Here is a 13,493-nt window from a genome sequence, read left to right on the forward strand (position 1 = left end):
CTGATGTTGCTGTATTGTTACTGTCATGGAGTTTTTATTATTAAAAGTGAGATTACCTCAGGAAAATATATAAATTACAATTTAGGATTTTGACTTCAGTTCCTTCCTTTAACGGTATGCCAATCAGATGATTAATTAAGATGATTAATTAATTTAAATGATTAATAATAAAATTTGAAATACCTTTCTTACCATCATAAAACATCTGTTGTGTTACAAAGTATTTTTCAGTTTATCAGCTTAGACTGCTGTCTGCCAGGAATTGAATCCGGTTAGTAAAGTGTGAGCAATTATACCAGTAAGAATTAGGTAGGTCTATTATTTAACTCTTCAAGAAGCAGTTTGTCAGCAGTTGATGAGGAGTAGAAATCAAAATATAAGGGGTGCCTGGCTGGCTCAGTCAGTAGAGCATGCAAGTCTCTCAGTCTCAGGGCCATAACTTCAAGCCCCACGCTGGGCATGGAGCCTACTTACAACAAAAACAAAAACAAAAAAACAGAAGCAGAAATCAAAATGTAAGAACCTAGTAATGAATTTACCCCTTTAATTATTTTCCATGTTGTTCAAAATGCTGTGTGGAACATTATCTCACTTTTTTACTGAGAAGAAAATATAATTGCAAAAGAAGTGAAAAACAGACCCATGATTGAGAAAGTATAGTGGTATATACAAAAGAGCAAACAATAAGGCATTGTTATTAGTGATAACAGCAAAATTTGATGATGCTTTTATTCAGAATCATTCTTCTGTGTTTTTACTTCTCACTTGATTCTTCTGAGTTGTTACACTGAGTAATGGGGAGTCATGAGATGCAGTCATATGGAGTTAGGAGGGACTTGTTACTTCACACAGCACTCTTCTAGTTTATATTTTCTAAATATTGGCTTTCATTTTTCTCAGGAGAACCTTCCAGGTAAAATAGTTAACAAATATTGTTTTACTTGTATTCCCTCATCAGTACCCTTCCCATGGCCTCCATTGCTTGTTTTAAACTTTCAGCAGTTCCCTGACAGCCCTCTATCACAGCCCAGCCCTTCTCACTGCCCATGTGACTGCTCCGTAGAGGAGCCCAGGGCCCACAGGTGAGCTTGTTCAGATTCCTGCCCGCCTTCAGAGCCAGGCCTACAAACGTAGCTCCATTCTTAGCTTTTCTTACCCCATCCTCATGTACCAGAAGTTAAAAGGTGCCTCCCCAGGACCAAGACTCAAGCTGCTACCTATGTTCTTGAGATGCAGCTCATCCAGTTTTCTCAGAACCTCACTTCGATCAACTCTCACACCTCTGTCACTTCTTCAAGCCCTCTCAAGAGTAGTGCTGTCCCTTCACTCTGCGAACAAATCTGGGTTTAACCTGTTGTAAAAATACAAGAAAGAAAAGAATAAACCTTCTCTTCTTGGCTCTCTTCCTCCTTCTGGCTGCCTCGAGCCCTCTTTGTAATTTCTAGGAAGAACAGGCCATATGGTCTCTTCCCATTTCCTCATCTCCAGCTCTCTCTAAACCTGTTGTTTGGATTTGATTCTCTATCTTTGTAACGCTCTGTTTCCCAATCCATGAGGTATTTTTCAGCCCTAATTTGCTGTGTCCCTGCTGCAAATTCTTGATTTGTGATTTGTGTAGTAATTGCTCCTTCTGTAAACTTTCCCCCATTTTCGCCCCCAGCAGCTTCCATAGTGTGACTCCGTCCAGACTCTGTGACTTTCAGGTCTGCTGGTTTTCCTTCCTCTGCCTGCCCTTTCAGTATTGCTTTTCCTCCTGAAGTTCCTCTTTTGCTCTCTTCTGGTACAGGTTTGTTCTCCACCCCCCCTTGTGCCTTCACTTATCAACAACATCCTAATGGTCTCGTATCTTTATCTCTAAGACCTTGAACTCACTCCAAGCCCATATTTCCCTTTGCCTCTTGCTACCCTTAAAGTCTATCTCACCAATTCTTTAAACACAAAATTCAGAATTAACCATATCACTTCCTGTTTCGTCCATGCCAAACTTGTTCTTCTTCCATTTTTTTGTATTTCAGTTAAGAATAACACAGTTCAGGAGTACCTGGCTAGCTCAGTCAGTAGAGCATGCAACTCTTGATCTTGGGGTTGTGAGTTCATGCCCCATGTTGGGTGTGGAGCCTACATAAATTAAATTAACAATAATACAGTTCGTTTAGTCAACCAGACTGAAATCTGGCTGTCATCTGATACCACGTATATCTGGTTGGTCACTAAGTCTAAATCGTTCCAAGTCATAATTAACTTTCTCTCCTCTTTGCCCCCCTTCCTTAGTCCAAGTGCCCATCATTGTTTCCTGCATTATTACAGTACTTCACCAATTAGTGTCCCAGCTTCTAGTCACCTCACCTTCTAATAACCACAGCAGAACCCGAGTAAACTTTAAAATACAAACCCAATCTCATCAGGTTTCTTTAAAACTTTTCACTGACTCCCATTGCATAACAGAATGATGTCTAACCTTCTTCATTTATGACCTCTTCATATCTCAGTAATACCCCCTCCTTTTACCCTCATCTCAAAACCATATTTGTAGTCTCCCAGTTGGTCATATTCTTTACACCTCTACTCCTTTGCTGTGCTCTCTGGCAAAATCCTACCCATTACTAACCTCTTCTCTGAAAGAGATCTCTTCTACTCTCTCTTTTTGCCAGAGCTGGACACTTACTCCTCTGAGCTTCTTAATAAACTTAACTCTGATGATTCTCAACTGGCCTTATAATCATCTGTGGAACTTTTTCTTTTCTTTTTTTAATTATAGCTGCTTTTATCCTACTCCATACACATTGAATCATAATGTGTAGGGGAAAGCCCTGGGTATCTTGTGTTTCTTTCAGGCTTTCAGGTTCTTCTAATGCACAGCCAAAGTTGAAAAACAGTGCTTTATTTGTGCTTCTGTGATAGCACATTGCATAACTGTTTATTTGTTTGGTTGTTTATTTATTTATCTGTTTGCATGTCTGCTTTTCTAATAGATACAAGCCCCTGGAAGGCAGAGAACATGTTCTGTTTCTTTTGTATCCTATCTTCTCATACTGTCCCTGAGATAATAGAAGGTATTTAATAAATGCTTCCTGAAAAAATAATATATTTAGTTTGCCTTACTCTTGCCATTTCATTCGTTAACAAAATCATACCTCTAACGGGTGATATCTTTATTTTGGAGCTACAAAAATCTACAGTTTTCCCTCTTCAGGATTATAATAAAATTATAACTTTATATATATAAATAATGATATGCCTATTCTGCACTTCAGCAACTTTTATTTTTTATAAATGCAAGTATTTTAACTTGGTCTTTGATTATTTCTGAATATTTATCTTTAAAGACATTGTAGTGTACAGAAAAACCCAATGTATACATGGATAATATATTTGTTTATTTCAGACGGAACTGCATTTTAGCCGATGAAATGGGTCTTGGCAAAACCATTCAGTCAATTACATTCCTCTACGAAATCCTTCTGACTGGTATAAGAGGACCTTTCCTGATTATCGCTCCACTTTCTACTATTGCAAACTGGGAGAGAGAATTCCGTACATGGACTGATATTAATGTTGTGGTTTACCATGGGAGCCTGATTAGCAGACAGATGATACAGCAGTATGAGATGTACTTCAGGGACTCACAGGTGTGTTGCTGGTGATTTTGTTGGTTGTTTGAAAGGTCAGGTTTGAAAAAGCTAATTACTACACATTCATTGTTTTCAAATTAAGGATGCATATTATTTGCCTACAAACGTCTTTGTTCAGGCTCTTTATTCATTATATCTATTTTCCAATAAATTTTAGTAGCTGAAGAGAACAATGACAAGGAATTAGGTTCATGTTCTAGTTCACTATAAAGTGTGCCAATTTATACAAATGTACTAATTTGATTGTATCCCTAATATTTCAACTAGAATAATCGTTTTACTGATTGCTTTTAAATGCACATTAAATTTTTTTTTAGAATAGTATTTGTTTCTTTGATCATCCTCCAGTTTTTTCCCCTCCATTTTAAAAATTTAAATCTTCAGTGAACACGATGGGTTTAAATGCCTGTTCAGATAAAACCTAGGTTCTCTTTCATGTTCAAAGGATTTTGATTTTTAGACATATTTTAAAGTTTGGTTTGTTTGTTTTGTATGCAGATACAAGCACACCTCTATATCTTTTTCCTGTTTGGATTGGTTATTCCAGTACTGTGGTGATTTGGTGGCTTTCTTCTCCCTCTAAATCCTAAAGGCACATTTTCTGTTTTCCTTTGGCCTCTTACTCTTTAGTAGGAGATTTCTTATTTTTCAGCTAAATACACACATCATAAAATTAAGAGATGACATCATAATAAATAATTTTCTAGCAGAAAGTTAAATCTAGAAAGCATTAAGTGCTAATTGCAGTTCTGAGTGGTAGGTAATAGGACTCTTTTAGGTTAAGAATTTTATTAAGAAATAACAAAATCAGGGGCGCCTGGGTGGCGCAGTCGGTTGAGCGTCCGACTTCAGCCAGGTCACGATCTCGCGGTCCGTGAGTTCGAGCCCCGCGTCGGGCTCTGGGCCAATGGCTCAGAGCCTGGAGCCTGTTTCCGATTCTGTGTCTCCCTCTCTCTCTGCCCCTCCCCCGTTCATGCTCTGTCTCTCTCTGTCCCAAAAATAAATAAACGTTGAAAAAAAAAAAAAATTAAAAAAAAAAAAAGAAATAACAAAATCAATAAAAACGTAGTTCACACAAATTATACTTTTTAATTGGAATAGGTTTATTGCCTGATACTCTGCCTCAGTAGCACCTTAACATTTTATTTTTCTTTCACTGATTCTTTTATTTTATAAGGCTCATTATAACACATGGCCATGTCAAGGGATATGATACAGTTTGAAGTAAGGTAATGTGCCCAGCCTTCTACTGCTTTTCTTACCAAGTGTAACTGATTTTCTACCTATTGGAGGCTGAAAATGGACGTATTCATTGATTTAGTTCCTTCAACCTCATTGTTCCTCTTACTTTTATGGTTGAAACAATTACATCTCCTATGAAATAAAGCATCTGTTTAACCCTTTAGTTATTCCTCAGTTTTATTGAAACTTTCACTTTTGTACCTTTCAAGCCTATGACATTTCAGTTAGATTATAGTTTGATATCCTTCTACAGTGTTTTATTCTTCCCAATCATACATTTGTAGAATTTAAGAGCTGTATGCTATCATAAAAATGATTATGATTGACTTAGTTCTATATATACTATATATGTATATAGTTCTATATATACTATATATGTATAGTATATATAAAAGGCATAATTAAAACTTTGGGAGCTTAAGAGATGTTTAACAGGGTTGCAATTTTAATATATGTCTCATGTGAGCTTGGTATGAACATGAGAGCCTAAAAGCTAAAAGATTCTTGATGTGTTATAAACTGAATAGTATATATAAAATATTATATTTTTGTAGTAAATGTTATACATTCTGGAAAAATACTTTCTGACAGGTTTAAAATTTAAAAAGGTAAAAATGTCTCCTTTAAAGATGAGATAAATAGATTTGTGCTTTAAATACAGATTTAAGGGGCACCTGAGTGGCTCAGTCGGTTAAGCAGCTGACTTCAGCTCAGGTCATGATCTCACGATTTGTGGGTTTGAGCCCCGCGTCAGGCTCTGTGCTGACAGCTCAGAGCCTGAGCCTGCTTCGGATTCTGTGTCTCCCTCTCTCTTTGTACCTCCCCTGCTCGTTCTTGTCTCTCTATTTCTCAAAAATAAATGTTAAAAAAAGAAATCTAAAAAAAAAAAAAAATACAGATTTTACTATGAGCTCTTTCAGGTATATTTTAATATAAATTAATTGAATATTTACCTTCTGCTATCATAGTAGCAGTAAAATTATGCTAACATTTTCTGAATTACCCTGAAAAAAGTAACAGAGATAATAATACTAATAATCACAAATATTTATTGAGTAATTACCGTGTGCCAGGCAGTATGCCATACATTTTAGAGACAGTATTTTGCTTAATCTTTGTAATGCCTACCTTGTAAATAGGTAATAACATTAGCCCCATTTACAAATGAGGAAACTGAGGTATAAAGAAGTTATATAATTTCCTCCAAAACCCCACCAAAACTGGGATTAATAAACCCAGGTCACTTAGACTCAAAAGCTCTTATTCTTAAACATTGTGATGTCAATTTAACTGAAAGCATCCTATCCTAGGTTGTTAGAGCTGTGTAAATGCCATGGACTTACACTTTACCCCTCTTCTAATAATATTCTACTGGATCAATTTAATGGCCATTGTATATGATCAATAGTAGGAATTAAACCCTAAATCAGAATATACAATCTTTCTTAACCCTTCATTTATCCTAATCCCTAATAATTTATAGTTTTCAGTCCCATTTAAACATTCCTTTGACTTGGCTTCTAGGTTGTCGTGCTGTCCTATATCATTACCCATTCTTTCTGAAGCCCCTTTTACTGGTTCCTTCTTATCTTCCCTATCTGAACTTGGGGGTGACCCAGAGCTCCATCTTCAGACTCTTTCATATCCACACTTATTCCATCAGAGGCTCCATTCAGTCCTACAACTTGAGTACCATCTGTACTGCTAGAAGCTCCCAAATCTTATCACCAACTCTAACCTCTTTCCTGAATTCCAGAGTCCTATCCAAATGCCTGTTCAGCTATCCCACTTGGATATCTAGTAGTCGTCTCAAATATAGCATGTCCAACATCCGGAATTTTCTCTTTGTAGTAAATAGCAGCACCACCTTCTAATTGTTCAAGATAAAAAAAATCTGCAGTTAAGCTTGAATCCTCTTTATCTCACTCTATACCTATCCATTAGGTTTATCTCCTTTCAAATCCTTTGGGATCTCCTTTCAAAATACATCTAGAACTGAATACTTCTCATGACTTCCCATGATGATCTCTTGCTTGGATTAGTATGGCAGTCCCTTAATGGGACTCTATGATCTGTCCCTGGCCTCTTTCAGACTATTTTTACCACAGAAACCAAAATTAGTATTTTAAAATACACGTCAAACCATGTTACTCTTGTCCCAAAACCCTCCAGTAGCTTCTTGCTCAGAGAAAGAGCCAAGTCCTTAGCACACTTTCAGGTCCCAGCACAGCTTCATCCCCTTCACACTCAGCAGGTTTCAGCCACTCTGGCATTCTTACTATAACGTGAAGACTGCCAAAGATATTCCCACATGAGGACCTTCATGCTTGGCTACTCCTTCCAAGAATGCTTTCTCCTCTAGATCTCTAGGTATCACCTGGGTTTCTCCCTCATCTTCAGGACTTTGCTCAAATGTCACTTCTTAGTAATGGCCTCCCAGCCAATTCATAACATTATAGTGGTCACCTCTGACCCTACACTTATTATTTATCCCTGTTTTATTTCACAGCCCTTATCACTTTGTAACTTTTTAAAAAAATTTTTGTTTTTTTCTCAATGGCTCTGTCCTGAATTTGAATCATTGGGATGTAAGTTCCACTTGGATAATTATTTCTGTTTTATTTACTGCCATATCTCCAGCATCTGGAGCAGGGCCTGGCACATAGACACGCAATAAATATTTGCTGAATACATGACTCAGGTGGTTAATTTTGATATCAACTGTTTATTTGCCATTATATATGTGAACTCATGGATATAAATGGTAAATGTTAAAATTGAAATTTCACTGGCCAGATTTTGTAATGGCCATTTCTTTTTGATCTAAAATTGTTACTATAACTCTTAAAAACTATAAAACATTTTATCAGAGAATACTTACTTGAATATAATTATAAATTAAATAATTGTGTTGGTATACATTTTTTACATTATTCTTGAAAACACTATAATATAGTTTTAATGCTAAATGTCCTCATTTAAAGAAAGTATATGCATATGTAAAAATTTCAGTGGAAAATGTAGCAGATGTCTTTAGATGTATTTTTATGCAATTTGACAGGAATTAAAAATTGTGATGAAGACATTCTAGCAAATTATTGTATTTGATAATAAATTTCTAGGGGCGTATCATTCGAGGAGCTTACAGATTCCAAGCCATCATCACCACTTTTGAAATGATTCTTGGTGGCTGTGGAGAGCTAAATGCAATTGAATGGCGATGTGTGATTATTGATGAAGCACATAGGTTAAAGAATAAAAATTGTAAACTTCTTGAAGGTCTGAAACTCATGAATCTGGTAAGTAACTTATCGTTATTTTGACTTAATTCAGTTTCTTAGCTACGTAGTGAAATGCAAAGGCAGAGAGCTAATGCTAAATGTACTCCTTTTTAAGTTTTAGAAGATGGTTATATCTGATTTCTGTCTGGTAATTGAGGTTTTTTCTGTTTTCTCTTACGGTTTAATTACTAAGGAACAAAATTTCACATGCTCAGCATATATTGGTTACAATTAATAAATGGCATTTTTTAAAGTCTTCTGCTAGTGTGTTTGCTTATTTCAAATCAGAGTCTTTTCCATTTTTTTAACATTTTCATTTAATTAACATCACATAATTAGTACACGGACACTTGAACAAGTCACTCCAGTATGCGGAACTACATACAGGAACACATCGAAGTCCTCCTTTTTATGCCCCGTTGATGCCCACCCCCTAGTTCCACTCCCCACTCCAGTGTTTATAGATGAGTGTGTATCTTTCTAGACTAAACATTTACTGGTGTATACATACATATGCAGATATACAGATACGTATACAAATATTTAGCTTGGGGATTTAGAGATACTGTCAAATCAAATTTTAAATGATAATTCATACTATCATCAGAAATATCTTGTCTATTTCCTATTACTATTATGTTCAGTTTGTAATGCAACTCTACTTTAGAAGCATATTCCAGTCAGCTCTTCTTATTGTTGCATTGTAGCCTTAATGATTTGAGGCTTGTTCTTCTGTGAAAAGTCCAGTGATGTTTACCCAAATGATAAAGAATGAGAACCATTTTGCATACAAATTACCATGCCAAGAATGAGTACTAAAGAAACAACTAGCTTCTTTGTTCTTGAAAGTTCTATTTCTTTGAGAAAATATAAAATATGCTTGTTAATTATTTAGAAATTTTCTTTTAAAAGCATGAATAGGTAAAAATAGCCTGTAAAAGGGAAGTATTACAAGAATGATAGGAGTTTTTAAAAAAGCAATTGAAAAATTAGTGAAGATTTGTGGGTAGAGATGTATTTTGAGTTGACTCTTGAAAATTATGGTTGGGAAAGATACTTGCTTTTGAAAAACATTGAACATTTGATAACCTATGTCAGCTTTCATATAATTTTAGTACTGTGGTATGTGACATGAATTATTCTTGCTTCATGTAGGAACACAAGGTGCTTTTGACTGGTACACCTCTCCAAAATACAGTTGAAGAACTATTCAGTCTTCTTCACTTCCTAGAACCTTTAAGGTTTCCTTCCGAATCAACATTTATGCAAGAATTTGGGGATCTGAAAACAGAAGAACAGGTATCCTCATTGGTCCTTGTAAACAAAGGCATCAAATCTCTTATCACTGTGATTGTGTTTATGTATTTGTAACTAAATGCTCATATACGTTATATATCTTTTCATCATTTTTTATGCAGGTGCAAAAACTTCAGGCTATCCTGAAACCCATGATGTTGAGGCGATTGAAAGAAGATGTGGAGAAGAAGCTGGCACCAAAGGAAGAAACCATCATTGAAGTGGAACTTACTAACATTCAAAAGAAATACTACCGGGCTATTTTGGAGAAGAACTTCTCCTTTTTATCCAAAGGGGCAGGGCAGACCAATGTACCTAACTTGGTCAATACCATGATGGAGCTCAGGAAGTGCTGCAATCATCCGTATCTTATCAAAGGTAGCTGACAAGGATTGCAAACAAATACTTGTTTCTTTGAACGAATGCTCGTGAATTAACGACAGCAACACCACCACCACTACTATAGCTGCAGTGGCTGTTACGAGGAAAGGCAGTGATGTACCACTCTTGGTGTTTCAGCATCAGGGTGCCCCATGATTGCATGCTAGGTTACAGGAGCAGGACTTGGTTCAGTCTAATGTGGACTGGACTTCCTCCTCCAATAGAATCCTCCTCATGGGCAAAGACAGCAAAGCCTACCTTTGGGCCTCTGTGTTTACATTTTTCTTTTTCCTCGTCCCTTTGCAGTCCAGGTCTCCAGTTAGTGTCTGTTTTTGTTCTGTAATCATGTTGCTTTTTAAGGTCTTATTAAGTTCTCTACTAATATTCTCTCTGTGCATCTTTTCACTTATTTCTGGGAATATTATCCCATCTTTATCGAAGACATATGGTTTCTTAGCCCTATAATTAACTCTCTTTCAATCCTGTTATTCTTTAATGATCAGACAGGCAGAGGGAAGGCAGAGAGCCTTTAATACTGATTAGACTCTCTGGAGGAAGTATGCATCACAGAGACCTATAACTTGACTTCCCTCTTAATTGTCCTTGTTTTGATGGCCAGCAGGATACCTACCCATAGACACATCCAGATTAATTGTGATCACCCTCAATGATGATCACTGTCGTATTGGTATTTAAATAATAGATGTTTGTTTAAAAATACATGTTTACTCACCTTAGGTTAAGACCACATTTTCATTAATTCTTTCCCTGATAACATTCATTAAACATTTAGCAAACGTGGGGCACCTGGGTGGCTCAGTCGGTTGAGCATCCGACTTCGGCTCAGGTCATGATCTTGCGGTCTGTGAGTTCGAGCCCTGTGTCGGGCTCTGTGCTGACAGCTCAGAGCCTGGAGCCTGTTTCAGATTCTGTGTCTCCCTCTCTCTCCGACCCTCCCCCGTTCATGCTCTGTCTCCCTCTGTCTCAAAAATAAATAAACGTTAAAAAAAAAAAATTTAGCAAACATAAATTTATATTGGGGGCGCCTGGGTGGCGCAGTTGGTTAAGCGTCCGACTTCAGCCAGGTCACGATCTCGCGGTCCGTGAGTTCGAGCCCCGCGTCAGGCTCTGGGCTGATGGCTCAGAGCCTGGAGCCTGTTTCCGATTCTGTGTCTCCCTCTCTCTCTCTGCCCCTCCCCTGTTCATGCTCTGTCTCTCTCTGTCCCAAAAATAAATAAACGTTGAAAAAAAAAAATTAAAAAAAAAAAAATTTATATAAGGCATTATGCCCGGGGTCTCAACAGATAATAAGATGCTTTAAGACATTGCCCATATCCTCAATGAAATTATAGTCTAGTGGGGCGCCTGGGTGGCTCAGTCGGTTGAGCGTCTGACTTCGCTCAGGTCACGATCTCACAGTCCGTGAGTTCGAGCCCCGCGTCAGGCTCTGGGCTGATGGCTCAGAGCCTGGAGCCTGCTTCAGATTCTGTGTCTCCCTCTCTCTCTGGCCCTCCCCCCATTCATGCTCTGTCTCTCTCTCTCTGTCTCAAAAATAAATAAATGTTAAAAAATAAAAAATAAAAAAAAAAAAAAAAAGAAATTATAGTCTAGTGTTGATGGGTGTTTAGCCACAAACATAAATAATACAATAAAAACAGTGTACCTATCATCAGAAAAGTATAATGTGTTACAAAAGCACAGAGGAACACTAATTTTGATTTATTTTTAAAAGAGAGCAACTGGGAGCTGCCTGCATTTGTGCACTGAGGCTGTCTTCTTACGTGTCTTTTGACAGGTGCTGAAGAGAAAATACTTGGAGAATTTAGGGATACGTATAATCCAGCTGCTTCTGATTTTCATCTTCAAGCAATGATCCAGTCTGCTGGTAAACTGGTCCTTATTGATAAATTGCTTCCCAAAATGAAAGCTGGAGGTCATAAAGTGCTCATCTTCTCTCAGATGGTACGCTGCCTTGACATCCTAGAGGACTATCTCATTCATAAAAGGTAAGGCATGTATTCATCTACTGAATTATACTATGAATTACACTAAATACATGCTGCTAAGGATTTGGCATCAGTGTACTGTAACCTAGCTCTACTCACATCTTTCTCTTGATCTAAGTAAGAATCCATTTAATTTGTAAGGATTGCTTAGGATGTTCAGGATGTGTCAGGTGTTCTGTGTATGTTGTACATAGTAGGAGGGGCTAAGGAGACTGATTAAGTAAACTTTGTACATTGATGGGTACTTGTTGACCTAGGAATGGGTTTTTAGTGTACATTTTACTTGATTTGTAAATCTTGGGGTAATGACTCTTTAAATGGACTTATAACCATCTTCAAAAATAAAAGAAAATGGTTCACCTTTTCAGGTCTTTCATTTTAATTAGAACCTGAACTCGCTGCACTTTCACTCTTGCCATTTACCATATGACATTTATTCATGCTTTAATCCTTTCTGATTTGTTTAATGTGGAATTTTGTTTTGGTTCATGACAATAAATCTTAAATAGTGTCTAATCAGTATTTAGATTAAAAGGATATTTATCATAAGGATATGTTCTCAGAACATTCATGGTCTAGTCAGATATCAACATATTTCCATAAAAGGGAATCTGAAGATGCAGCTGTAGATTTTAGTTCAGCAAATTTTGACTCTTATATATAAGTAAAGGCCTAGCTAGTTGAGATTATCGGAAAGTGTGTAGTTCGTTTTCATTTTTTATTTTATTTCTAGTTCTATTGTTAGTTTCAGTGTTACACTCCTGTAGTCTATTTTCAAAATACGTATTATTCTCAACTTTATATCATATGAGATAAAGTTGCAATATTCCTAAGAATGGCTATTCTTACATTTTCTTTATCGTCTTACACAAAGAACTTTATAAGATAAAGATGAATCTCATGGAAAACCCCAAATTTCTTTAATGTCACAAGTCATGTTATTGAAGTCACACCCCCATTTCACAGGTACTAGAGACAACAGTGAGCTCCTGCTGAGACTCTAGTAAATTACATGTATAAAGAAGTGCCTTGAACCACAAGAGGTGTGGCAAATGTGTGTATCCCCCTTCTAGTTCCTAAAGTTTTGTATATTTTAATTGTATTGATGTCTCTGAGTTTCTGAATTTTATGTGAATGAGAAAAGATAAAAGAAGTTAAAAGTTAATTGCTTAATAGTAATGACTCTAAAGAATTAGCATTCAAGGCGTCTGGGTGGCTCAGTCGGTTAAGCATCTGACTTCAGCTCAGGTCGTGATCTCGCAGTTCATGAGTTCCAGCCCTGCGTTGGGCTCTGTCCTGACAGCTCAGTCTGGAGCCTGCTTTGGATTCCCTCTCTCTCTGCCCCTGCCCCACTCATGCTCTGTCCCTCTCTCTCATACAGAAATAAATGAACATTAAAAAGTTTTTTAAAAAGAAAAGAATTAGCATTCTACAGAATGATTTGGAATGATCCAGAAAACTTTGGAGTTTTTGAAGCAAATTCTTAATGTTTCATATTGTTAACATCTTGAAAATTTGTTAAATGTTGAAAGCTGTATTATTATTTTCAGATCCTTTTAATAAACAGACATGTTTAAAAAGATGAAAAAGAAAAGAATTAGCATTGTAGTTTGCCCTTGATAGATACATAGTTTGCGATCAAGTATATCTTGAGA

At 36.7% G+C, this 13,493-nt stretch overlaps 1 protein-coding gene across 9 annotated transcripts in view; it reads left to right on the forward strand.

Moving 5' to 3' along the window:
• The window catches only part of CHD9 (chromodomain helicase DNA binding protein 9), a 240,894-nt gene that overhangs the window by 161,999 nt on the left and 65,402 nt on the right, over positions 1 to 13,493 (forward strand). For all 9 annotated transcript variants that reach the window (XM_040498014.1, XM_040498017.1, XM_040498016.1 and 6 more), the window contains 5 exons: positions 3,386 to 3,629; positions 7,997 to 8,173; positions 9,311 to 9,454; positions 9,574 to 9,829; positions 11,628 to 11,838. In XM_040498014.1, the coding sequence (XP_040353948.1) occupies positions 3,386 to 3,629; positions 7,997 to 8,173; positions 9,311 to 9,454; positions 9,574 to 9,829; positions 11,628 to 11,838 (1,032 nt within the window). The remainder of the gene's footprint in view (positions 1 to 3,385; positions 3,630 to 7,996; positions 8,174 to 9,310; positions 9,455 to 9,573; positions 9,830 to 11,627; positions 11,839 to 13,493) is intronic.

Source organism: Herpailurus yagouaroundi, unplaced genomic scaffold (assembly GCF_014898765.1).
Source record: "Herpailurus yagouaroundi ecotype Mexico unplaced genomic scaffold, PumYag 190, whole genome shotgun sequence".
Lineage (NCBI taxonomy): Eukaryota > Metazoa > Chordata > Mammalia > Carnivora > Felidae > Herpailurus > Herpailurus yagouaroundi.